This window comes from Lissotriton vulgaris, chromosome 5, assembly GCF_964263255.1.
Source record: "Lissotriton vulgaris chromosome 5, aLisVul1.2, whole genome shotgun sequence".
In the NCBI taxonomy this organism is placed as follows: Eukaryota; Metazoa; Chordata; class Amphibia; order Caudata; family Salamandridae; genus Lissotriton; species Lissotriton vulgaris.
The window spans coordinates 1468737318-1468764819 of record NC_141693.1 but is presented as its reverse complement, the minus strand read 5'-3'; the positions used below and the strand labels follow the sequence as shown (position 1 = coordinate 1468764819).

General features: G+C 47.0%; 1 protein-coding gene across 1 annotated transcript in view; it reads right to left on the bottom strand.

Moving 5' to 3' along the window:
• Nucleotides 1-27502, bottom strand: part of SLC41A1 (solute carrier family 41 member 1) — an 80462-nt gene that overhangs the window by 18466 nt on the left and 34494 nt on the right. The window contains exons 2-4 of the mRNA XM_086923427.1: nt 21389-21496; nt 4007-4078; nt 3373-3517 (exon numbers count right to left, since the gene is read on the bottom strand). Of these exons, the coding sequence (XP_086779553.1) occupies nt 3373-3517; nt 4007-4078; nt 21389-21496 (325 nt within the window). The remainder of the gene's footprint in view (nt 1-3372; nt 3518-4006; nt 4079-21388; nt 21497-27502) is intronic.

Below are 27502 nucleotides of genomic sequence, written 5' to 3'. Positions count from 1 at the left end.
AAAGCATTTACTCTTTTATTTACAATACTCTAATTTTTCACATGCAGCTGTTTAATTTCCATTTTCCATTAAACAGGCTACTTCCGCCCTTCATCCAAAAACAACCTATACAAAACCTAAGCCTTCAACGAGGACCAAAAAACACCTCCAAGTGACAGTTTACACGGGTCTCCGATGTACTCTGGTGATCGGGAACAAATTCGTGTAAGGGGCAAACTCATCAAAGTAGGTAAAGCTTTCGTTTGAATGCCGTCAAAATCCCTTTCAGAGGGCCACGAGGTACTGGACCCAACCATGGGGGTGAAGGTCTTCTGCTACGGATGTCCCGAGCCTGACCGACTTTGGGTCCTGAGTAAATGGGTCAAGTGCTACCTTTCCCGCACTTGCTCAGTGGTAGAGAGTCGAGCAGTCCAAGGCTCTTTGAAAGGAGGAAGGCGTAAGGCATACATAGGCACAAGACTTCACATACACACTTACTGCAAAGAGGCGACTGTAAAGTCAAATACTTACTTTTAAGGAAAAAAAAAAGCAGTATTTTAATAAAAGCACACAAAGAATAGAGACAACACACTAAATAATAGTCTCTTAGAGTCGGTACGCTAGCATCATCCTTGGTTGTATCCCAGGGTGCCCCAGGCTTTCTACTGAGGAAGTTTAGGTCCCATTTTATAGGTAGGCGATAGTCCGATGCGGCCAACGATAGTCACCTGCGACAAAGTGCGAGTTTGGCCTTAAGAGTTAACCTCAGAAAAGCTATGTTAAGGGAGAGGGAGTGGGGGGGGGTAGGAAGGGTCACAGTGTTTCTTCACTAGGGTGCCAGCCCTTACTTCATGGTAGCTCCTCCTGGCACAAGGTGGCAAGGGGGGGGGGGGGAAGAGGGGAGAGAAGGGCGGGGGAGAGGGGGTGAAGTGGGGAACCAACTCCACACAGCAGCAGTGACTCCAATTCTGAGTGACCCACTGCACAGGCCAGGTGATCATTGGGGGTCAGTCCTCACCTAGTGTGATCAGGCCCGGTGTTTCCAAACTGGAATACAAAGGCCTCCAAGTTCTGCACCCTAAAGCCCCACACTTACCTACAAGTATCAAGCGTGATCTGGCGCTACACACTATAAAGACAAGACACTGGCGAGTTAAGTACACAGCCACAGAACTTTACATGAGTGGGCTAATAGGCACAACCAGAGTGATGCAGGTTAAGAAAAAAATACTGTTCACACTGATCACTATTAAGTGTGAAACATATGCTGGCACCACTGTGCTCAAGTCACAACTTCAGATAAGGGCAGAAGCCCTCTACCACTGCGGGTAGCTATGGTGTGCTCCACCCGGTCTGGCAAGATTGGCCTAGGTCATGGCATTCACACATGATCAGTGCCTGCATACGACAAAATTATTAGGAGTCCAGATATCCCAAGTAGCCGGGCACTCGGGGCAAGGGTGGACATTCGTCAACATGCCGGGAACTTTGTCCCAATATATGCATATGCAAAATACGTTTGAAACATTTGACTTTATTGCCATCAGCATGGCAAAAAGCACACTCCATTATTTTGGTATTGCCCAAATACGTGTTACAGTCTCTTATACATAGCACAATTTCCCATTTCATCTTGAGGAAACAGACACGTTTCCTAAATTCCTAACACTTCCTTCTTTATAGACAACACTCTAAATTGCTGCCAAGAAAACATCTGTATTGGTTCTCTTTTTCCCTCTAATGCTTTAGGTCTGACAACAAAAATTGTGCATGTATTCCATTTACATTTCTTGCTAGTATTGAGAGGAAATTAGTTTCATGCGAAGGCACCAAAATATTCCTAATTTACTGTCTGGTTTGGGGGTCTGTAAATTGCTCCAAAGCTGAAATCTCATACGTCATGGAGGAACTCTACCCAGACTGCCCAAACTGTTAGTCCAGATGCCATGCCATGCCCCCCCACCCCATAGACTGTTTTTCTCTCCACTTTTTGCAAGAACCTTGCCAGTAAGTGATGGCGAGTGAAAGCGTGCAACTGTGTACTAGCTTTGTAGAATTACGTGAAAGTAAAAAAGCAGCTGAAAGGTTTCTAAATCTTTAAGGTGTATACATTTAACACCGCGTTTTCAGCTGACCTCCAAATCATCGCCAAGGACATCAGTAGAAACGTACCCAATAATCTTTACCTATTTTGCCAGCCATATTTTATTGTATGTGCTCTTAAGTGGGCTCAACCACTGCTGAATGCTGTAGTGGGCTGAAGAAAATATGAATGACCATACTAGACAACAGAAAGAAGAGGGTTAGTTAAAGGCACTTTTGAGTATATTAAGCTACAGTTATAATAACATTCAAAAAGGCCTTGGCTAATGGAAGATCTAAAAATAGTGTATGAAGCAGAGTCGACCACAAGGAAAAGGAGTAGCAGACTATATACTAGTAAGCAAGGCGAAAGTGGTATAGGCAAGCGTGTCTCAAAACATTCACCAAATAATTAGACAAAGAAACACTGCCCTGAAAAGGTCCACACCAATCTAAACAAACGAAAAATAGAGTATAAAACTGTTGAGAAAAAAGATAATTGAAATATTTTGGGGTGGTCAATGTTTCAAAGAAAATAAATGTTACTTCGCATGAAAGGCTACCAAATGGTCAAATAAGGTACTTTAAATGGTAAGCCTTGGAAAAATATTTAATTTGGGGTCACCTTTCAGCAAAGTTTTCAAGAATGGAATAGAGTTCTTAATGAGTGTTCGCTCATCTGAAACAAGGGGACAAATTCTCCCAACTCAGTCTTCAAGGGTGGAGTTGTTGCAGTCACCGCTCCCACCATTGCTGCCCCCCCCCCCCCCCCCCCACACACCGCGACACATGGAGCAGACTTCCAGAGAACACCAGGAGTGTAAGAGTTTGGAAGGACGGGGCATCAGGCACCCTTTCACTTTCTAGAACTACTTCCTTGCCCCTCATCCCCCAAAATAAAAAAAATAGTGCATGTATTAGATAAAGGAAAACCAAAACTTTATATTTAGGGTCTCCCTTTAAAAATATTTGGCCCACCTACAGTTGTTAATGTTGCTTATACCGGTTGGTCAAGAGAAAAAAAAGCGTGATCACCCCAATTACTTTCTACAAATGTCATTTGTGGTGGATAAAGCAACTAAGTGATTAACAGTTCCTCAACTGAAGGGGAGATAATTAGGAATAATTTAAAGACCAGTGAGGATGCAATGTAGAGTAAATTGGCTGCAGCTCGGCCACTTGCATCACTGTAACCAAGATAGGTGTTGATGCGCCCTGTCCAAGTGCACATAGATTCACATTCATCACTCAGTCTTTCATCCAATTCACCAGCCTTTGAGAACTCTAAAATGGAGTAGACCACTAACTTACCCAGGATAAGCGATGCAATGAAGGCAGTGGCCACACTGCTGGCACACAGTAGAACTGCATGGCCAACATCGAAGTGGCCATCAGGGATCCATCCAAAAATCACTGCAGCAAGAGATGCCAGGAACCCCACCACAGTTGCCTGGACCTGAAACATTAAGATAAGAGAATGAGGACAGAATCAGCATGAAGGGGGGCTGGGCAATGACAAGCCATTTAATCAGAGCACACATAGTACAATCCACCTTTTTCCAAGGGCAAGACCCCAGAGAACAAGCTCCAGATAAGAGAATATGCAGTATGAAAGGCTAAAACATAACATCCAGGCACCACAGAAATGAATGCGTCCCAAGCTGCATTTGCTAACAAAATAGCAGGAGTTTCCCATGAGCAGTCAGATAATTAACTCACTTTAAAATGGGGGTACGTGCAACTTCTATCCAGATCGGATTACAACAGTTACAGTCCATTAGATACAGCCCAATGTGCACACTGATTAGTTGGTATGCCTCCAAGTATACAGATCAGCACTAAAGAATACAAGGAAATGTGTCAAACATAACTTGACACATGGAGTAGGACACCCTCCTAATGCACAGAATGGTACCCCTCAACCCTGGATCCTCGGGTCCCTCACCTGTATCAGTGCCATGTTCCCAGTGATCATGGACAATTGTTCCTTGGCAGTATCCATCTGACCAATGTTAGCCTATAGGGAGAAATTAAAGAGCCGTTCATTAAGTGGCAAAAAAATCCAAAATACAAGCCATACATTGCTACAGAGGACTCCTTACAATAGTATAGGGCAAGATACTTGAGCCAAGAGAAAAGGAGACCCTTTTGCATCAGTCCTTAAATGGTAGGGGTGTGGAAAATATTCCAACGCTCACAAAATTGCCTAGGTTGAGGTACTATTTGTACCATACACCAAGACATTTAACACACTAGCTCACGTCATACTAGTTTCATAAACACCACTTTTTGGCCTTCAAAGTGTTCAAGAAGGCAAGCAAGTCTTGCAGGCACTTGTGGTGATAAAGACCACTCTGCAGGCTGCCAGTCGCCCTTGTGACGATCGCATGCTCTGGTCCACTACCTGCTGAACACAGCCACAGTTCAAATCCAAGCCAGATGGATTGGCAATGCCAAAGCTTGTCGAGTTCCCATGTAAACATTTAAAAAGCCTGCTGCCTAGTAAATAATTGCTTTCTACATAAAGTGTCTGACCTAAATCATTTCATGTGTAATGCTTCAGTGTACTTTGCATTCGGGAAAATCCATAAGAGGCAGAATGATGAACTAAGTAGCCAATAGCATGTGGTGAGACAATTACTCCGCTAGGCGCAGATAAAGCATGGCATATATACTTTAAAGAATTGGTACAACACAGTATGCAAACAGCAGCCCAGTGAAGATAGAGCCTAAAAGTCTCTAGCATGGCAAAAGGAGACTTTTTGGGGGGAATCGAAATTTGCCTAGCTTACGCAACGGTAAGTTTCAATTCTATTAAGGACACGGAGGCGAGGATTATGCTATATCTTCCTTCGCTTTATTACCATAAAGACTCCACAGCAGCTTAGGAAAAGATACAATAACCAAAAAATGCTTTAAACATAAAGCATTGACGTAATGTTCAACAAATCAAACAACAACTCCCAAGAGTCTCTTTGCATAACAATAGTCCATAGTCCTTCCACTCTGTCCATCATCACTATATAACCGGACTTATCATCATCTTCCTCCTCCTCCTCCTCTTTCTTCGCGCAGATCACGCTTGAGCCTCATTGGTCCTGTTTAGCACCGTCGTTGCCTGCCGAAAAAGGAACAGCATCAGCGAGGTGGTCCAGGAATGCGACAACAAGGCGAGGAGCATTCAGAGATTAACACAGTACCGACAATGTAAAGGAAAACGCTTTACTTACTGCCATACGGGTGGGTAGAGACACCACTGTAGCCTGGGTGGGATAATCCTCGCCTCCGTGTCCTTAATAGAATTGAAACTTACCGTTACGTAAGCTAGGCAAATTTCGATTCTATGTCAGGACCGGAGGCTTCAGATTATGCTAGTTCAAAGCTTACTTACCACCAACTGCTCCAAATCCACCACCGGCTTAAAATAAAACCTCTTGAAGGTGGTATCCGAGGACCAATCCGCCGCTCGCATTAGGTCCTCCAGACGAGCACCCACCGAGCATGCCTTAGAGGCCATGGCCCCCCTGGCGGAGTGTGCTCCAAAGAGAGAAGTATTGATGCCTGCTTCCTGCATGACCCACCGCACCCACCGAGCAATAGTGGGGGAGGAGACAGCTTTGTGTGGCTTCCGCAGGGCAATCAACAACTGACGCTCGCCCGGAGGGCGCAGATCCAAGGTCAGGTCCTCATATGTTTTGAGGCATTGCACGACACACAACTTAGGAGTGTCAAGAAAAGCTGGATATGAAATAGAACGAAACGACGTTTTCGTGCGTCGGCCTACCGTAAAAGTAACCCCCTCCGGGGAAAAGATGCGTGCAGAGACATCCAGCGCGCGCACATCAGAGACGCGCCTACAAGAAACCAAACATAACATGGCTAACTTCGCCGACAGCTCTTTAAGAGACAGATAGGAATTGGCCGGCCACGACAGGAACAAATTCAGAACCAAATTGACGTCCCAAAGGACGGAGTACCTGGGTTCCGGAGGCAGCGCGAGGCGGATAGCTCGCAGAAGCCGGCACACAAAAGGATGTTCCCCTACTGGATGGCCATCGATGTTGTCATGGCCAGCCGAAATCGCCAATCGAATAGCATTGATCGTCCTATACGCTAGGCCCTTGTCGGCCAAATGCACCAGGAAGTTCAGCACGGGAACGAGGCCCGCGACCAAGGGATCCAGATCCCTTCGTAAACACCAACGCATCCACTTAAGCCAAGCGGATCTGTAACGCTTCGTCGTACTATCGGCCCATGCTTTGGAGAGCAAGTGCTCAGCCGACCCCGAAAGGCCCGGGAGCGACCAGCGTCTCCTGAGAGCCTCCACGCCACGAGGCGGAGAGAGTTCTGCATGACGAGGGGATGCGGTTCCTGATCCGGATTTGTCAGGAGCAGAGGAAACAGGGGGAGTAGGATTGGAAAATCCCAAGAAAGTTCCAGAAGAACCGGAAACCATACTTGCGACCTCCAGAGCGGCGTAACCAACACCAGCTCCGCACCCTGGCGGCATATTTGAGCCGCCGTTCGCATTATCATGGAGAACGGGGGGGAACGCAAACGGCTGTTCCCGGCTCCAATCCTGTAAGAACGCGTCCGTGGCCTCCGCTAGAGGGTCCGGCCTCCAGCTGTAGAACCGCGGCAGCTGGTGGTCGAGACGGGACGCAACGAGGTCCACCGAGAAGGGACCCCAGAGGGAGTGTAGCCACCGGAAGACCTCCGGATCCAGTTTCCACTGGCTGGCGTCCCTGAGATGTCGGGAGTGCCAATCCGCTACCTGATTGCACTGGCCTGGCAGATACTTCGCCGTCACTGCAATGTGACGGGACAGGCAATAATCCCAGAAGTCCTTCGCCAAGTCCGCCAAGGCGCGGGATCGAGGACCTCCTAGATGGTTCACATAACGGACCGCCGAAATATTGTCCATCCGTAACAGGACATAAGCTTTGACCGAATCTTTGGTCCAACAACTAACCGCGAAGGAGCCCGCAAGGAGCTCCAAACAATTGATATGCAATTGTTGTTCTTCTGAAGACCAGGCGCCGCCGGTGGAAAAATCCCCGCACCGGGCGCCCCAGCCGGACCTGCTGGCTGGGGACTCTATGATCAGGTCCGGAGCCGAACCGAAGATCGCCCGACCATTCCATGCCTCCATGTGAGACAGCCACCATGACATTTCCTCCTTCACTTCGTCCGTGAGGGGAACCCACTGGTCGTAACCCATCCCACGGCGTAGATGCTGCGCCTTCAGGCGCTGGAGAGCCCTGTAGTGCAGCGGGCCTGGGAAAATCGCCTGGATGGAGGACGAGAGAAGACCCACCACCTTGGCGATATGTCGCAGGGACGTGCGATCTCTCGCGATCGTCTGCCGAAGCAGGTGTCGTATCTTTGCGACCTTCCGACCCGGCAGGCTCAAGACCGCCTGTACCGAGTCCACCACAAAACCTAAAAAGGTGATCTGCTGAGTGGGAACCAAAACCGACTTGGAGCCGTTGATCACGAACCCCAGTCTGTGGAGCAGGCCGACAGCTTGACGCAGCTGGCCCGCCAGCACCTCTGGGCACTGCCCCATGAGGAGGATATTGTCCAAGTACACTAACATACGGACCCCTTGACTTCTGAGAAACTCCACTACCGGGTGGAGGACTTTTGTGAAGCACCACGGGGCCGAAGAAAGACCGAACGGCAGAGCGGTGAATTCGAACACCCTGTCGTCCCACAGGAATTGTAGGAAACGACGATGAGGGGGGTGGATGGGAACGACCAAGTAGGCGTCCTTGAGATCTAGTCTCACCATCCAATCCCGAGGGAGGAGCACGTCTCGAAGGAGGTGGATACCCTCCATCTTGAAGTGACGGTAGACCAACCACCCATTGAACTCTTTGAGGTTGATCACAGGTCTTTTGCCCCCATCCGTCTTGTCCACTAAAAAGACGTTGCTGAGGAACCCATGTGGGTGGCGCGTTGATAGACGGATGGCTCCCTTGCGCAGCAAGTCCGAGACCTCCCCGTCTATCAACCGCGCGTCGGACTCTGAAAAAACCATCGGGCGCCTCGCTTGAGTGGGCTGGTCGTAAAATTCTATATGGAAACCTCGTACAGTTTGCAAAACCCAAGCGTCGGCAGTGAGCAATTCCCACTCCTCGTAAAAGCTTGCCAGCCGCCCCCCAATTGGAACTTGATCCAAACAAAGTACACTTACCGGGGGCATTTCCTTGACCGGAGTTCTTCTTGAACCCTCTGCCACCGAAGCGCTGTCCTCTGGTGGGGTAGAAGTTGGTATAGTTGGCAGAGGTCTGGTATTGACCTCTTCCGGAGCCTTGTCCTCTGCTGTTGGTCTGCTGACCACGGCCGATCGCGCGGCCCCTACCGCGACCGGCCCCTCCAGAGAAACGCTGGTGGAACACCCTCTTGATGCTAGACTGGGGCTTATCCAGCGACGTGAACGTATTCACAAACTTGCCCAGCTCCCTGATGAAGGGCTCGCCGAAGAGGCCACCTTGGGCCACAGCACCCGCCTCCGACGAGGCCAGGTCCCCCAACTTCGGGTCCAGCTTGATTAGGAGCGAACGCCGCCTCTCAGTTGACAGGGCACAGTTGGCGTTGCCCAAGAACACAATCACCCTCTGGGCCCAATTCGAGAGCACCTCCGGTGAAATGGCGGTGCCATTCACTCTAGCCTCCTCCGCCATGTCGAGGATCTTCGTGGCGGGCCCGACCGCGTCTAACAATTTGTCCTGGCAGGCCCGCCAGGACCGGTCAATTCCCTTCCTGGGGTCCTTCATAAACTTCGCCAGGAAGGTGGCCATCTTGGGGTCCAATTCTGGGGTCATGGCCACTTTCCCTTCCAAAGTTGGCCGAGGGCACTCCCCACGTAGGCAACCCCTCGCTTCCTTTTCCAGGGGCTTGCGCAGCCTGCCCGCGACAAATTGCGCCACCGTTTCCCCCGGTGCCCAGGCTGCGGACCGGGGGTGGACTATCTCGTCCGGGTCCAACATGCCCGACTCATCCCGGGGCATCTCCTTGGCAGAGGGCGCCGGGAGCCAAGATCGGGTCGACTCCCCGTCGTCATCCAGTGTCCGGAGAGTCATAGAACGGGGAGGCGGGGGCCGTAGACACGTCCCTTGAAGCACTAGGATCCACCAAGGGTGTAGGGGGCACCGCCGTCGCCTTAGCCAGGAAGGCGTCACGTAGACGCTCAAAAGCGCCCCTGTCCACCCCTTGGGCCTCCGACGACGGCCCCTCCTTACAAGGCCTCTTCGGGGCGGGTGGCAACCCGCCGGATGTCCCCGGGAGCTCGGGGGACGGAGGCACATGCGCCGCTTTCAGCTTCGCGCACTCTTCCACGATGCGGGCGGAAAGGCGGTCTTCCATGGGGCCTACCACCTCCGTCACGCAGCGGTAGATGGAATTGTCCACCGCCTGGTAGAACTCGTCGTCCTGCAGATAGGGGCAGGGTTCCTCCTCGTACTCCCCTTCCATCTCGGAACCAAGGGCAAATGTGGGGCACCCAAGTGGGCGGCAACCGAGAAAGTTCTCGAATGTGGGCAGGCCAAGCGGCTGCGATCACGTTTTGGGCCAACTGACGTGGCAGGTGGGCTGCACCAACCCCCAAGCGCGCAGACCCTCCTCGCCGGGACCGGGTCTTCGTACCCCTCAAGCGCGCTAGGCCACACTTGGATAAAGGTGCATAAGGGACACCCGAAGGTGATTCACGCGGTCCGAGCCGCCATACAGACCCCAACGGGGCGTCAAGAGTAGGAAAATCACAGACCCGGGGCACCAGGTGTCAGAGGGGTACGCGAGGGCTGGCTCCTGCGCAAGCAGACTCCACGGCGCGGCTCCTGGCACTGCGGAGGCGCATCGAAGGGTCGGCGAGACGACAGGCCGCCCCCTGGCGGTCTATGTACACACCGCACACAAGTGGGAAATAAAGTCGCGTAGGAACGAAGAACGTTCCCGCAACTGGGGACTCTGTAAGGGAATAAACCATGCAATGAGTCCCCCCAACGATCGTACACAATACAATCAATCACAGTGAAAAAGGGAAAAATATAGGAAAGCACTTATCTGGCTGCGGGAGCAGCGAAGAAAGATGATGAGAAGTCCGGTTATAGAGTGATGATGGACAGAGTGGAAGGACTATGGACTATTGTTATGCAAAGAGACTCTTGGGAGTTGTTGTTTGATTTGTTGAACATGACGTCAATGCTTTATGTTTAAAGCATTTTTTGGTTATTATATCTTTTCCTAAGCTGCTGTGGAGTCTTTATGGTAATAAAGCGAAGGAAGATATAGCATAATCTGAAGCCTCCGGTCCCGACATAGAATTCAGAAAAGCATAGAATAACCGCATAGAATAACCACAACATCGATAGTCTATTATTAAGGGTAGAAGCAATATTCAGACAGAGGCATATTCACCGATCCTGAAATGCAAGGACGTGCTGCAGTATCATGTTTATACACCATTTGATGCTGGGAATTAGCCGACTTGCCAACTCTCCTATTTTTAAACAGGAGAGCAGAGACGCAGAAAGAAGGGTTACTTTTCCCAAGAAGATACAATAGGTTAACATGGAGAAGCAAAGATTGGAACTTAGTGGTCAGGCCCCCTCTTTGCATGCACAACAGAGTTGCATAATTTCACCTGGGACAGGTGCGCCCCATACAGCGAGGATGTGACACTAGGACCAATCAGCCCCAACACTGACATTTAACCAACCCTCTAGAGTAGGTCTGTAAGACACGGTACAAGATGACATACTACAAGCAATTACACGTTTGAGAAGCACATCGTTCACACAGGTAAGTGCTCGAAAATCACCTGGGGTAACAGGAGTCCTATGTGTACTTGGGAGGTCACCACAGGCATCTGTTTGACTAATAATGGGGGTAGGCTGACTGGCAGTGCCGCTGGTCAGAGCGGTGATGCCAAAGCTGGACACAATGTTGTGGACTGTCTCTAGGAAGGGGAACGACAGGCTGGGAGGGATGGACGAGTACGGGATGAAGGTTGGAGCAGTTTTTGGAAAAAGCAACAGGGCTGGAGCAGAGCGAGACAGACTCTCAAACGACTGTCAAAAGACCCCAAATACTTGCCATTCAGCACATTCTGCACGGTCCACAACACATTAACAGAACCTCAGTAAAGTCACCAGTAACCATGTGGGATGTAATGGCAGCTTTACAGTACCAGTTTTGATTATATCCATTAATACTTTCGACATTACGTTTAATATATTCACTAACAGGAGCTGGGAAATCAAAACCCAATTAGTAAACGCAAACCGGACTAGTGTATTTTTGAATAGAACAAAGTGCACTAACAACTCATGAACCAAAGTCCAACACCCTACACCATGTGCACCAGTCACTAGAAGGTTAAAGGCACCAGCACCATGCCCTGGCAGCACGTTTGCTCTTCGGGTCAGGTCAGTTCGATCACGGATGTATTCTAAAGCGATATCCAAGCTGAAAGTGTGAATTTTAATTCTCTTCCACCTCCCACACCTCCAATTCCTGGATTTCAGCGCATTTGTTTAGATGGACGTGCAATACAAAAAGAGCCCGGGTTTCATGCTATGTGGTGAAGCCAATGGATGCTCAAACCAACCATTTGGCTCTGGCTCAGCCTTTGATTCTAGTGGACTGCAGAGCCTAATTAGAGCAGACCTGGTATCCCAGAACTTTCCCCATCTTCCCCCTTCCTCAATATATAAAGAGAGAAAATGAGGCCAGTGTAAGCCATCGTTGTGGTGTCTGTGGTCTCATTTTAAATATATTTAATTTCTTTCACCATGTTGCTCGGCATTTTTTGCATATGGAATACTTCCTTGCACTTCACATGGTGCTACAGGGACCCCAATGCATGCCATTTTAAGGGATCTGTTAAACTGACAAACATTCATGGTCCAAAAATGGATTTTCATGGTCCAAAAATGGATTTTCATATGTGCTCATTTCTGCTTTTGAGATAGTCCACTGTATGAATTTTAGACTCCAAATCAAATTACCCATCATAAAAGAATTTGGGATCTTTGACAAATCACTTCACCTCCTGCTTTTCTGCAACTTCAAGCACTGATATTCTATACTGCCCTTCACACGCTGACTATTCTGTTGAAGGTCCGGGGAGGAGTTTTGCATACACTTTTGCATGCTTAGGTTTAGAGGTTATTAGTTTTTATCAACGTCAATAGAGTAATACAATCTAATGCAGTAAATTCAAAACACAACTGTTAAAAACTGAACCAGCTTAAATGTGATTTATAATCTTTAATTGTCCATATTTGCAACACTTACTTTGTAGAGTTTTTTCAACAGGTTAGCTGTTTGAGTTTTGGCTCTCCGGGCCAAACCATACCGTTGCATAGGTTCTGGGTCTGCTCTCCCTATACATTATGCTCGTTTAAATAGCTAGATTTGGCCAGTCGGTTGGAAAGGATAATAATTGAAACAGCATCCTGACCGCAGCGGTAAAAGCTAGTCTGCTTACAGATTGTCTTCTACATATAACTCACAGCTACTAAAACATTTTTGCAGCAATCAAGGACACTGGAAATCTGGCTGACAAAAATGGACAAACAGCAGAAAAAGTGGCAGGAAAATACAGCACCAAAAAAAATTAGAAACATGTCTAGTACCTTTTGACGGTGCTCCGATTTGGCTTACACTTTATACAGTTCAATCCCAGATAAGAAGTCTCCTGGTTACTTCCCAAACGTTAATAATCTGACACACAATGTTTGCCTAAAGCCAGTTTAACCCCAGAGAAACAACCTGCCCTGGCCTAGGAGACGACTTGACCTGGAAACAGAGACATCAGCATGTTTTTTTTGTAATCAGAGCCCGGAGATAAAGAAGGAAACTCAAGGGAGGGCTGCACTGTAAACAAAGATAACGAAAGGAAACCGCGATACTGGGGGCTATTCACAATAGGGTAAAGTAGGAAAAGCATGGTCAGGAAAATTAAAGTTGTGAAAAATGTACATCGAAAAATTGTCAGCGTGCGCTGAAAGAAATCATGGACAAACTGTGCCCCTCTAAACTCCACTCGCTCACTAATCCCTGCGGGTGGGGCCGCGTACAACATGAGCAGGTGTTGATAACCAAGCTGCGGGGCTGCCCCCGCCTGGTGCGTGCAGAGAGGGACTGGTTATGGGCAGTTTACTCCTCCCAGATGAGAGCAGCCCCGCAGGCCATGGTATGCCCCAGAAGAGTGCGGATTGCACATTATGCAACCCTTGTGCCGGAGCAGGTCGAGTCTGGAGGCCCCGACTTCCACCACTCTTGTCGCCACCTTTCCCAGAGCAGTTGTTCCAGGGACAGACATGAACGTGACGTGGACCCAAGTTGAAGGCCCCCCCCCCCCCCCCCTCCCTCCCTCTCCAGGCCAAGAGGCGATCTCTGGATTTGCACGAGTTGTGCCGTCTGACGTCCGCAGGAACAGCTGCCACCTGGCATACCAGCGCAGGCATTTCAATCAGTAACTCGAGCGGAGCGATAAGGGCATGGTGGCACGGTGACCCTAGGAGTACCCACCACAGGGAGGCTCTACGTCACCCCTCGTACTCAATAGTCTAAACCCTTCAATCACCGATCTCTTTGGAAAATCCTGTATTTTTGTAAATGTGAGTTGGATAACCAAGGGAGAAAAAAACACCTCTGTACAAACGCAATAATCCGCATTACATCAATAATGCAGAGATTTGCAACATATGCGATATATGCTCGCCAAACATGCTTGATGGCACTCACGCGCCCGAAACCCATCATTGATTGTGGTGGTGTGAGGAGTTGGAACAAATACTACCAAGAGGGCCGCAACCCCCTGAAGGCAGCAGTGCCTGAGCCCTGAACAGAAAATGCGTGCATCAGCAAATGTGTAATTCAAATTAAGTGCCCTAGCGTGCGGGCTCAAGGAGGACGCGTGTCGTTTTTGTCCTCAACATTAAGGAGAAAGGTCTCCCTGCACAAGTCCACCCCCTCATGCGGAGCCAGCAAAGAACGCGGGCTTCAGCGAGAGTCCACGTTAAAAGGTCACGAAGCCAGCATTGAATGGCAGGTAGAGCCGGCGCCTCTGATGCCATTGCCAACAGACGGTTAACGAGAACGAATGACCCAGTAGGCAATACGGCGTATTACAAGTATATTTGAGCTTTGGAACTAGCTGGCACGAGTAAGACGATGCTCAGGGTTATGGTTTTCCTTTAATCTATGCATGTGCCGAAGAAAATACTGTGACCTATGTGAACAATGAACCAGGATGTTTGCTGTAACAAGGCATGTGTGTTCAGAGCTTTTGCTAAGAACTTTAGTGTCAGCCTGAGCTCGAGAGCCTCATAGCAGGGACTGTTGTGCCATTTTGACCAACAGCTGTGGGAGGGACTCCAGATCTACGTGAGAAGTAAGAAGGTTCCAATTAAATTTCTTGTAGTAAAATCCAATGTAGAGCTGGATTTAAAGCACTAATTAGGGTACTATAAGATAAGCAAAGGTGGGCCCCAGGTTGCTCAATTACGGAGCTGATTTGTTATTGACAATACATTTCTAGTCTTATAACCAGTGCTTGAAATGGAAAAATTGCCGGAGTACCTGCTTATTTCTGAGAAGTGCCAGTACTCTCCAATTAAAAGTATAGCATTTCTCTTGAGAAGTGCCGGTACTCCTCCACTCAAATAAAAAAGTGCTGGTACTCTGGATAGTACCGGCCCATTTAAAACACTGCTTGTAACTAGCGATACACCTTTCATCACCAAAGTGCCATACGGATACGAGCCATCAAAATCAAGCTGAAGTGGTACGGATGACAGGTTTAGACCTCATGCAGACCACCCAGTTTTATTCAAATTGTCTACCTGCTTCGAAGAATGCTGGTGACAGGCCTAAGAGGATAAGGGACAACGCACCACTGACAGCGTTAGGCTACTGTGTTAAAACCTTCATTCAGAAAGGTTATTCATTGGCATTTTGGGAATGTACTCATGGGTATGCTTTGGTAATCAGTTTTCACTAAAGAACTGCAAATGACTCCTTAAGACAAGTTCACCTTAGCTCGGAAGTTTCAAGAGAGCGCAACTAGTGCCTCATATTCTTGCATAGCCATGAAAGGAGCAGTGCTACAATAGTGGCGTCATACCTTGGAGGAACGGCTTAGATCTTTCAGCAAAAGCCTGCAGAGATTAGGGCTTGACAGGATCTATGAACAATTGGGACCAATGCAGTTTACCTTCCATGATACAAAATGCTAAAACAGACCTGGAGGAAGGCATTTTAAGGTGAATTACGAGAGAGTTAAAAAGATTTAGTCTTACACAACACTTTCTGCGATGGCGTTTGTCCTCGGATAGATCTTTGCAAACGCAGTCATCAAAAAATTCCAGATTCTACCAACCAAGGCTGAAGGAGAATACCCTGTGGATCGACTATCCCGGCAAACTTGTCTAGTATTGCAGGGGAGAGGTCTTGGGGATTTGGGGGAGGGGGGTTAAATATCAGTGGAGAATAGAGATCAAATAAACCTACCTAACAGCCAGAATGGTTCCAACAGTGGTCCCCACAATGGCGGTTTGCAGACCTTCACCTGTGAGCAGGTACACTGGAGGTTGCTGTGCAGGCTGAATCTCTTCCACACGTTTGGTCAGCCTAGCTCCTGAACGCCTACAATAAGGCTAGTTAAACCTACCATTTGAGTACCCAGACATTTTGAAAATTAGGCAAAAGGCCAAACGGTGAATGGAAGAGATTCTACATCTGGTGTGTACAACCTAAAACTTTAATCTAACTACCTCTCAGAAAGCGCTGTTGCCATACCATCTTTATTTGGCCTGATCAGGCTGGCAATTGTCTTCGGTTAAAGTCTATTTGTTTGGTATTACTGCCTAAGGAAAATGTCACTCAAACACCCCAACCCACCCACCCAAGTTCCCAGTGTTTAAGGAAGTCCTTGAGGTCATTAAGAAAGTCTCCTGCCCCCTCCCACGATAAGGAAATACCCTGTGGGAATTGAATATTGCTCTCAGCACAAGTCCCCAGTTCAATCCAATTCTCAGCCTCCTTTCAGGATATATTTCATAGAAAGTTGCTTCCCTTGTAGCTGTAACCCAGCACTCCGGATTAGCTAAATTCAGGCATGTGCTCCCAGGAACCCTACAAAGTGTTCCATAAGAACAAAGTGGTCACGTGGACCCAAACCCAAATTATTTCGGATCTCCATCTAAACCAAACTATTAATTTGTTGAATCATACAGAATTCTGCTTCCCCAGATTAGAGATCTCTCCATATATTAAACACTAGAAGAGTGCTTACATTGTATCCAGATAAAACAGGAGAAGGAACACTACATTTGTGAACTATGGCCCCTTACAAACAGAACTTGACACTTTCAATAGTTTCGCTCCAGGTGGATAGTCTCTTGCATTCGGTTATGCTACAAAAAAAGCAAACAAAACACTATCTGGTAAACCAGCTTCTGCTGCTTTACTGGGAAATATTCATATTGTGGAGAATTGTAAAGCAGCCATGTGAAGACAGTTCCTTTCAAAGGCACTACTGTCTTAATTTAGAGCAGATGCCCAAGTAAGGCAGACCTCCTAAAGAGGACTCATTACGTGATTCATTAAGGGACCCCCCCAAACCATTTTGTTCCTCCAGGGATGGGTTTGGCATTCTATTCAGAGGTTATGATCATCAACAAAGAATCCCTGAAGACACAATTGCTTACCTGTAGATCTAGTTTCAGGGGGAAATTGCTACTAAAAAAATAGGCCACTCCTACTCCTCTCAGGTGGTGGAGGAGATAGTGATTCGAGTAAGGCAGACCTCCTAAAGAGATCTCATTACGTGCTTCATTAAGGCCCCCCCCCCGAACCATTTTGTTCCTCCAGGGATGGGGTTGCCATTCTATTCAGAGGTTATGATCATCAACAAAGAATCCCTGAAGGAACAATTGCTTACCTGTAGATCTAGTTTCAGGGGGAAATTGCTACTAAAAAATAGGCCACTCCTACTCCTCTCAGGTGGAGGAGATAGTCATTCGAATCCCTGGGGCTTTTTTAATTTTTAAAGTAAATACATTGAATATGGTAGACTTCTAGGTTGCTATGGCAGATTTCTAGGCTACTATTCACATTTAAAAAAAAGAAAAACCTACAGAAAACGATATGGGCTTCTTAAGAAAGACGAATGAAAAATAGATTGTCTCTTTAAAAAAAAAGTGCTTTGGGACCCTGGACGTGGGTGGGACTATTTAGTGCTTATGATGATCAATGAATATTCCCCAGAAGGAGAAATAGGATTACAGGAAAGCAAATTACAAATTAGGATTTCCATGAAAATCTGAAGCAGTTTCCTGTATCAATATCATCATGTACTTACCAGACAAAGTGCTATGCTGAATTGAGGTCTGGCTAGAAACTGCATTAGAGGTCTTAGAGGTGGTGTTAAAGCCAATAATATATATGTATTTTAAAGGGGTCTTGGAGCTTGTACAATCAATGCAAAGTGAGGGGCAAAGGTGAGCTCTCTTCCCCTCCCATCCTGCTTCAGCGATTTCTTGTTGTGTCATGCAAAGCGCTCAGCACTTTCTAATTAGGACACTTTCTTGATGTATGGTTACATGTGTAGCGTTTGTTATCCATTAGGTCGGTGTACAAATTTAAAGGAAAAATGAGCCCTCAACCACCTGTGCATCAAGGAACACAAGAGAACAGCCATCACTGGCCGCATCTAAAACACCACCAACCACACGTCAGCCACAGAACACCATCCACCCCTCCCAAGACCTCTGCGACACCCTCTCAGACTACTGCCACAGCAAGATTGCCCCCCTCTACAACAACTTCGACCCCCAACCCACTACTCTCAGCCTGGATATCCTCACCCAACCAAAGAACACTAGCTAAACGATCACCACATGGACTCCGCTCACCACACAGACCACCACAGTATCGTCCATTCAGTCCTGGGCACTTACCAACAGCTGCCCCCACATCTCTTCAACCCCAGAACCAACACAATCAGCATGAAACTCACCAGCATCCTCAACACCTCCAGCTCCATCACAACCTTCCAGCTGATGGAAACATGCAGAGGTCAAACCCCGCCTAGAGAAACCCTAGGCTGACCCCAGCTATTTCAAAATTACTGACTGATCTCCCTGCTGCTCTATGCAGCCAAAACACTTGAGAAAGCAATCAACCAACAACTCACCGAACACCTGGAACAAACTCACCTAATCAATATATCACAATATGGATTCTGTGCCAACCATAGCACAGAGACCACGTTAATTGCTGCCACAGACTGCATCAGAACTCTCCTAGACTGTGGAGACACTGATCCTCCTTGACCAAGTCTCCCACCACAGCCTCATCAACAGACTCCACAACATCAGCATACTGCAAAATTCCCTCCAGTGGATTGCCTCTTTTACAGGATGCACATATAGCATTCAACTCCCTCCCTTCACCTCTGCACCTAGGGACATCATATGTGGTGCACTCAAATAATCATCCCTCAGTCTCACCCTGCTAAACATCTAAATGTCCCCCTCCATGTTAGATCCCATGGTCTCAACATATTCTCCTACACAGACACTTAAATAATTCCCTTACTCACAGAGGACCCCTCCAAAGCCACACTTCCTCACAGCGGACTCCTCCAAAGCCACAAACAACTTCGGCAACACCATGACCAATGTAGCCAAATGGATGAGAGACAGCTGCCTCAAACTCCATTCTGACAAAATGGAAGTGCAGATCTTCGGGAAGTACACCTCTATATGGGACCAAAGCTGGTGTCCAGCAGAACAAGGACCAACACCCATACCAACAGACCACACAACCTTGTAATGATCCAAAACAGCCAACGGACCATGAAACAAGTCAATGTAGTTGTCTCCTCCTGCTTCCACACCCTTTGCATGCTCCACAGAATATTCAGATGGATCCCAATCAACACCAGAAAGACTGTCAGGCAGGCTCTCGTCATTAGCTGCCAAGACTATAGCAATACTCTACACCAGAACCACCTCCCAGCTCCTCATTAGACTCCAGACCATATAGAACACTGCAGCCAGATCCAACACGGACCTCCCCAAACAGACTCACAACACCCCCACCTCAAAAACCTACACTGGGTCCATCCGAAAGAGATGCCAGTTTAAGATCCTCACTCCTACAAAGTGTATACTACATCAACCATACACAACTTAATCTGCCTTCAAGACACCTATGCTCCTCCTCTCCCCCCTCCGCCCCCCACATCAGTCACAGCTGATGCAGGGGCCATTCCTTCTCCTAAATCGCAGCTATGGTCTGGAACGACCTGCCCCTTCACCTCTAAACAGCACCCTCAATGGTAGACTTCAGAAAGAGGCAAGAAGTTCATAAATAGGCAGTATTTTATTGACCCAATGCATTTCGGGCGTTCCACGCCCTTCTTCAGGGGTAACTACAAGCAATAATAAAATGGCATCATTAGTTCATCTGACATGGTAAAACTTAAACATTTGCGCAATTCATAGCTGCTAAGTTGTCTGCTGAGGTAAAAATAATAAGTTGCTTTTACAATGTGCTTTTCCCCTCTGTATTCAGCACATCTCCCCACCCAGTTTTCAATGCACTTGCTGTTATCCCACCATTTACCGAGTTTTTCATCGAGTTGTTTATGGAAGCTGATTGGCACTTATATTTTCAATGCAACTTGGGAATTGTAGTTTCATTACGAAACTTGAACATATGAGGGTGTGAGACTCTGGTTGTTAATTGGTTGTCAAACAGGGGAGGATGGGTTCAATCATGGTGAGGAGTTAAAGTGCGGCGTTTGTGAAACACATGGGAGACATTTTCTTTGCAGCGGCGAAAGTATGAGGGATTTGTTACGTTGTTGAGGCAGGTATGTGAATAATGGTACAGCAAGATAAAAGTGAATAAGACTGGTTACAATTCTTGGAAGGGTTAGAGGAATGAGAGGGGGTGTATGAAGCTCATTACGAAGAGGATATGGTTGTGGTTTGTAACGGAAGGGTGTTAGCAAGTGGAGTGAGTGAAACGTGCATTTAGGAGTGGGAAGAAGAGCAGCGTAAAATAGTGAGGAAATGATGAATACTTACGAATAGAAATTCATTAGGGTTATGGGAGTTAGAGTAGGTAGAGTGGTGAGTTGAAGAGCGTGCGAAAGGGTAGAGGACATGGAACCCTGTTTAATTCAAATAAAACAGCGATATGGCAGCAGTTATCATGTGTGGAGAATGATGGCCAATTAAAGGGTGGGATAACTGGGAAGTGCATTGAAAACTGGGTGGGGAGATGTGCTGAATACAGAGGGGAAAAGCACATTGTAAAAGCAACTTATTATTTTTAACTCGGCAGACAACTTAGCAGCTATGAATTGCGATAATGTTTAAGTTTTACCATGTCAGATGAACTAATGATGCCATTTTATTATTGATTGTAGTTACCCCTGAAGAAGGGCGTGGAACGCCCGAAATGCATTGGTCAATAAAATACTGCCTATATATGAACTTCATGCCTCTTTACTTGTTTTGGGAATAAGGTCCGGATAGACAAACCTGAACATGAGAAACCATTGGAAATTTGCATAGTTCCTTGCATGAAACTGAAGAGATCAGTAACAATGGAAAAATAAAAGAAACAAAGAAACACTACCATAAATTTGAGAAAAAAATGAATATGTGATGGAAGTCTGCATAAAGCTGTGCCTGGGAATTTGGGACGGAACGTCGTCCCAAAATGCAGTGATGTCGTACCCATGGTGCCAACAAGGCAGGGCACTATTCCTGTGAGCACGCTATTACAACTAAAGTTGTGAATACAAGATAAGGACGAACATGTTTAAACCAGGTGTGCATTCCCTACCTTACACAGTGGAGACTTCAGAGAGAACCTTGAGACCTGGCTTTTTGACAGACATGGCACCCTCAGCACCCATATGCCCCTCAGGGTGACAGTGAGGTGCTAGACAAGTGCAGATTAATAAAAAGTGATTTTTTTAATCATTTTGAAACATTTTGTGGCAATCCTCCATGCAGTGATCTAGGCCCAATTTGTTCCAAGAAACTGGACACCCTCCGATTTTTCCTTCAAAGAAGAGCAAACACTAGTCCCCCAACGTCCACCTAGGGAGTGCACAGCAAAATGGTCCAATGTGTGGTTCTCGGTACCACAGGGGTACTTATGCCAGGTCGAAGGATACAAGGGAGAGTGACAGTATACTGAGTGATCTAGTGCTTCCAAACTACCAACGTACTCACTACTGTAGAAGCCAAGACCTGTCCCCTTACACTTCATCCCAAGGAATACTCACAGCAGTGGAGAGTCTGGAAGCAAGTGTCATCTCTAGGTTTCCCTTCAAACCCAGTAGTGCTGGCACCAGGATGAAGACCTCGGTAACTTCTTGGAAGACTTCCCAGTGCTGGAATAGAAGAGGAAGATAGTTTAAGGGTGGCTTCTGGAGAAACGGAAGAGGTGTAGAAGACTACTTAAGGGCGGAGATCAGACACTGGTGTGGGAGGTAGAGACAGCTCTCCTTTGAAATTCCAAGAGTGCCTCCTTAGGGAGGGGTTGACAATTACCTGTTCTTGTGCACTGCAGGTTTCCTTTGATGGAAAATGTGAGGGTCGGCCTACTAACCCTGAATAATGGAAAATGTGAGGGTCGGCCTACTAACCCTGAATAACAGCCGGATGCAGGATCTCACACCTCATGGTCCTATGTTGTGGGTGCCCCATACCGTAGACAAATTGTTTTATCTGCCCTGAGAATCATTACTTTAAACAAAGTCACTAAAACGGACTATGCTCCGTCACTCAGTTCCCCCACAATCACCGGAGGAAAAGGGAAGAGCATCTGGAGAACAAACATTTCAAATACAGCATTTCTATTTGCAGTTTCCCTCCATCCATTTTAATGGGAAATTGAAACTATATTCAACTGGATTAACCCTATGGGAGATGGTGGGGTGTACAGTGGAATTGTAACTTGCAAATGTTTCCCTCTACAGTTTATGCCATCTACGAAAGCCTCAATATTAAAAGAAATCATGCATGCAAAACCTGGCCTTACATTTCAGATTGTGGACAATATTTTTCTTTCAAAGGATTACTTCCTTTATATATTTCGCCTGCACAGTGATTGAGCCTCCACTGGTGTTAATGTATTTCAGAATCACAGCGCAATCTTGCCCTCGGATCGCCGGTAGGTGTGCTCCTCGCCCATAGCACACACCAACACCACACGCGGGCCTGGGTTTCTCGCCCACTAACGTGCACACATGCTCTTGTGAGAGACGCATCCACAAACCTCTACACCGTTAGCTTCGCTTCTGTGTGTTACGCAACAACTCTCCACACGCATTACTTTAGTCCTCAGAGCGCACACACAGTTGGCCTGCAACAAATTAATCTGCTCAAAATTTGTCACTATTAAAATACTTGCTGCACTGTCCATGAGGCTGCTGCCGGATTCACCAGCAATCACTGCCAAGTAATAATCGGCAAATTAACGTCACAAGGTAAAATCAGGGAACACAGTCCTTTTTGGAGATGGAGCCAAAGCGAATCATCCACCACTGGTTGTCGTCACCAGGTCATCAATCCCATCCTAATCGCCAATTTCAAGATGTCACTCAGTTAAAGTGAAATGAAGGTAGCTTATTAAAGCTACCAGTAACGACCCCTGACAAGCAGCCACCTCACCATCAAGTGTCAGTTCCTGCTTACAGAGGACTCTCTAGCGTACATTATACATTGCCAGCAGTAGCTGGAGCAGTAAGGATGGTGACACCATAGACTTACCTCTCACCCAGCACTCTCATTCCCATCACCATCCACACCTCTCACCCTGAACTCAAACCGATCCTGCACTTACACTATCGATATACCACTCACCCTATATTTGACTCAGACACTTCTCAATCTTCATTCATGCACCACTCACCCTGCACAGAGAGCACTCATACACTTAACATGTTAATATTTTCATAAGCGAAGCCTAATGTAGGATTTAATCTGTTGTTGCTATGCTCAGAGTACAGACTACAAATCATACAGATTTGTCCTAATCCCAGTTGTCCCTTCACAAGTTGCCCACATCATACTTAAAGGATCACAACCTTTGCTTTCCATACTTCTTGAAACCCAATATATGATCTGTTAGCTCTATTAATACGGTCAGCCACTGCATGAAATGCCCCTATTTTCTCTCCTCCCTTAAAGATCATACCCAATCCCTCCTAATGTCGTTGACCACAAAGATACTGAATTAAAGGCATGGAAAAGCCCCTGTGGAGCACAAGACTAATCCCTATAAGCAAACAACAACAACAAAAATACTAACCTTAGAACCGGGAGTAGCGCACTACCCGGTGTGAAGTAAAACAATGCATTATATAGCTCTTACTATCCCTGACGAGGCAATTATGATACAATATAATATATAACCCACATAAAAACTAATACCATAACACTAAGTCAGTCGATTGTAGTTCATACAGGCTGCCTAATTTCCTTTTACTGCTTCACACTTCCATTCACATAAGACAAAACTGCTAAGGGTCATATCCATTAATTACCCCGTGCTGTACCACTCCACAGCAATAAACCACTCACCAACATCTGACCAGGCGTGGAATAACTAAATATATCATTCACTGGCAAAAGGAAGGCTTGGAATCCACCACTGTAGAACCCAGCTAACTAAATATTACAGCTTTTTCTTGGCATCTCAGTGACAGTCAGATTTGGGATGATATTAAAATCAATCCCAGCCGATCATCCACCACCAGTTCTTCAACCTATGCCTGCTCAGGACCGTACATTTTTAACAAGCAATCTCAGAATGGACAACCCAGTGCAGTAACGAGCTAAGTGGACCATGAGCATAAGAAATACCAAAAAAGGGACCTGCAGAGCTGCCAGCTTACTGAAACAATAAAACTGCAGACCCATCCTTCTCACCTCTTGAGCCATCACTCTGCTATGTGCTGCGTTCCGTAACAGGATAAATGCACCCTTGTGGTCCGTAGTGGACCTGGAAACGCTTCCCTCATAGGATTAAAACAAAGACAAAACACTTCCAACCAAACACCCTACACGGTGTAGCAAGCTACCCAAGTAGGCAAGCACTTCAGCGCCCTACATGGGGTAGTAAGCGTTCTATAAATATTACAATACTGGAAGGAAAGAGGAGGAACTTGGGGAAAGTGAGGGGCTCCCTGGGATAAGAAATGCAAGGAGGAAGATTAGGAAAGGGCTGCAGCACCTGTGTTGACGTTGTGCATGAGGTGCAATTATTAAAGTAAATAACCGAATGGATATCATTGATATTTTTTAAAGATCAGTTAATTGATCGTTTTATCACATAGGGAGCAGAGGTGGCAACTACACAGCACCGCTACCAGTGCAGAAAGACCAACATTGCAGACCAATGTATAGTCGTGGCCGTACAGCTCAGCTGAAAAACATTGATACTACGTGATTCGGAGTTCCGTGGCCCCATGGTGAATCACGGAATCTCAATGTGGAGGCATCCATGGAGGATTGACAAGCCGGTTGTGCGAGTGGAAACCCATTGGTGGGCTTGAAACATCTCAGACAGCGGCACATAACTGAAGCACAAACTATAAAACCCACAAACCAACGCAGACTCATTTGAGTTGCCCACTGGAGGGATCATTTTTAAGTGAGAGGTGTGGCCTCTATGGCAAAATGACTGTCGCGCCGCTAAAGAGTGCAATGAGCACGAAACGCGTGCGACATGAATCGACAGGCATGCTGTGAAGTGGATCCGCCCGCCTTTTACCTCTTGAAGGTTGCTGCAGTGGATGTCAGAGTGAGTCTCCAACAGGTGGGAACCTTGGAGCTTTGAATGATTATATACACATACACACACACACACACACACACACAGTGTGACTAATGACCTTTTCGACTTTGTCAATGCCACCTGACTGCAAGATTGTGTTTTGAACTGGAGAAAGTCGGTGCTCTCGGACTGAAAGCCATCAGTTTGCCCTTCCCTCTTTTTCCACTGCAGAGTGCCCTGTGGCTCTTAATTATCCCCCTTTTATTTAATCTTTACATCCACCCTACATAACCAAAAGTAAAAATATACCATTATGCTGTTTCGATGCAGCTACTGTTTAACCTTGAGACTGCTCCTGAATCTATAGAATTCTTCCAAAACGACAATATTTATAAGGACTGAATAAATTACCATCATTTAAAACTAAACGCGGACACTACAGAGGTGGTGATGGTACCAAAAATAAAAACCCAAACTGCAATGTTGGAGTCCCTCTTTTTGGCCTCTGGAGTAATCGAGGAACACTGCATATTTGTTGATCAACATCTCTTAATGAAGCCTCAGCTAGATTGGAGCAGTGATTTTAAGATTGGTAAAAATGTACATTTTAAATCAGGAAATTTGTTGGTCAAAGCTATTGTCCAGATCGTATTTGCACTTGTGATTTCTAATATCAATTACGCTAATGCTCTTTACTTGTGTCTTCCTAAGGGCGGGAGTCAAAAACTGAAGATGGTCCACAACCAAGTAGCCCGACTGATCGGCCAACAACTCATTTTCTGCCACACTAAATCCTTGTTCAAGAAATTGCACTGGCTTCCAGTTGCTCAGAGGTCCCGGTTTAAAACGGGATGTAAGATTTCAAGTGCACCATGGCAACAGCCTGACTTCTGTAGCCTCTAGAATCCGGAACTTCACCAGGCGAAATCTCAGATCAGCACACCACAAGCTTTCAGAGGTTCCAAAATTCAATAGGAATGATTGGGTGGATACCAGGTTTGCTGTACTGGCTCCCGGTGTTTGGAATGCTTCCCTCAATAACGTAAGAGTCACGACCTCCTATGACCATTTTAGAACCCTGTCAATAACCTGGTTTTATATACAAGCCCATAACAAACATACCTTTCTTTGGGTCTCCGTTAAGTGAACGTGCACTTTAGAAGTTCTTTATAACATAGTTCAAAGGCCCAGGTGCCTTTTTTATTTAACACTTTCAACCACTTGGTGTGGAGGGGAGGGGGTGAATGCTGGGAGAATTTTATTGGAGCTAGACCTTATAGATTGCATTAGTGATGGAAAGAGGCAGGTCCTGAGTGGCACACAAATTCTTTTTCTGGTGAGCTTGTGCGGTGACAGGAGACAGTGAGCTGATGCTGGGCTCGGATGTGTCCCTCCCATCCTCCTTCAGGGAGTTGGATTTCCTGCACGTTTGTAAAAGAAAAAATGTCTAGAAACAATCGCAATGGACCGCACACCGATAGCCCCTCCGCCGGATCGCAACTAGGGACTCGGGTACATGGAGTTCTTGAGTGGTTCACCCCAGTGGGTGCAAGTAGATACTTGTTGAACTGATGATCTCTAGACCGATACATGTCCCGGGATTTTGGATAACGCCAGAGACATGGCTCGGGTTTCGGGATAACTTCGCTCATCAGTAGAGAAAATAGTTTGGGGTGGAAGAGAAGGCCGCCAACCAACCGTCAAAGGCCTCGATGCCCGAAAAGGTGAACCACTTACGAACTATATGTACCAGAACCCTCAGGGGCGATCCGGAGGAGGGGCTAGCGGTGTGCGATCCATTGCGGTTGATTCTACAAATGGGCTCCCTCGAGCCTTTAAGCTGACGAGCTTCTGGATGACGCACCTGCGTGCCGGTTATGCAGAGGCCTATGACGGTTACTTGGCGGCCTTCTTTTCCACCCCAACTACATTCTCTACTGATGAGGGAAGATATCCCGAAACCCGGGCCATGTCTCGGGTCTAGAGATCTTGAGAACAAGTACTTACTTCCACCTACTTAGGTGAACCACTTACGAACTATATGTACCAGAACCCTCAGGGGCGATCCGGAGGAGGGGCTAGCGGTTTACGATGCATTGCGGTTGATTCTAAGAAAAAATGTCTATTCCTCGCACGGAGGCAGGGACAGTGCCAATGATGGTGCAACATTATTAGGGTCTGAGAGTTCCTTAAGTACTCTAAACGAGTTGTGGGACACCTCTGGGCGGAGGTAATTTGGTCAGAGTAAAAGGGGGTCAGGGTAGTTCTACAGAGACAATAGTTTCTCAGGGCTGTTTTGAATTGGTGATTACTACCATTATAAGAGCCTCCAGTACCTCTCTAGGCCCTTGCATCTAGTTTTCTCCACCCGTATTGCCTCTGACCCATGGGGCAAGAGAGGGGCCTAACTGGGCAACTAAGTCCGGTTGCCACGACCCGATCCAATGACTCCCACAGCCAGTCATCAATCCTAGGCTGATCTAACTCGGCCACTTGTTCAAAGCTAGGCATCATGCGCTGTTGAGACAGGATGTCTAGTCTCGACCAGGCCCTAGTCTTAAGCTACAGGTCATCCAACACTCTGGGCAGAGCATGACAGGTCCACACAAAGAAAGTT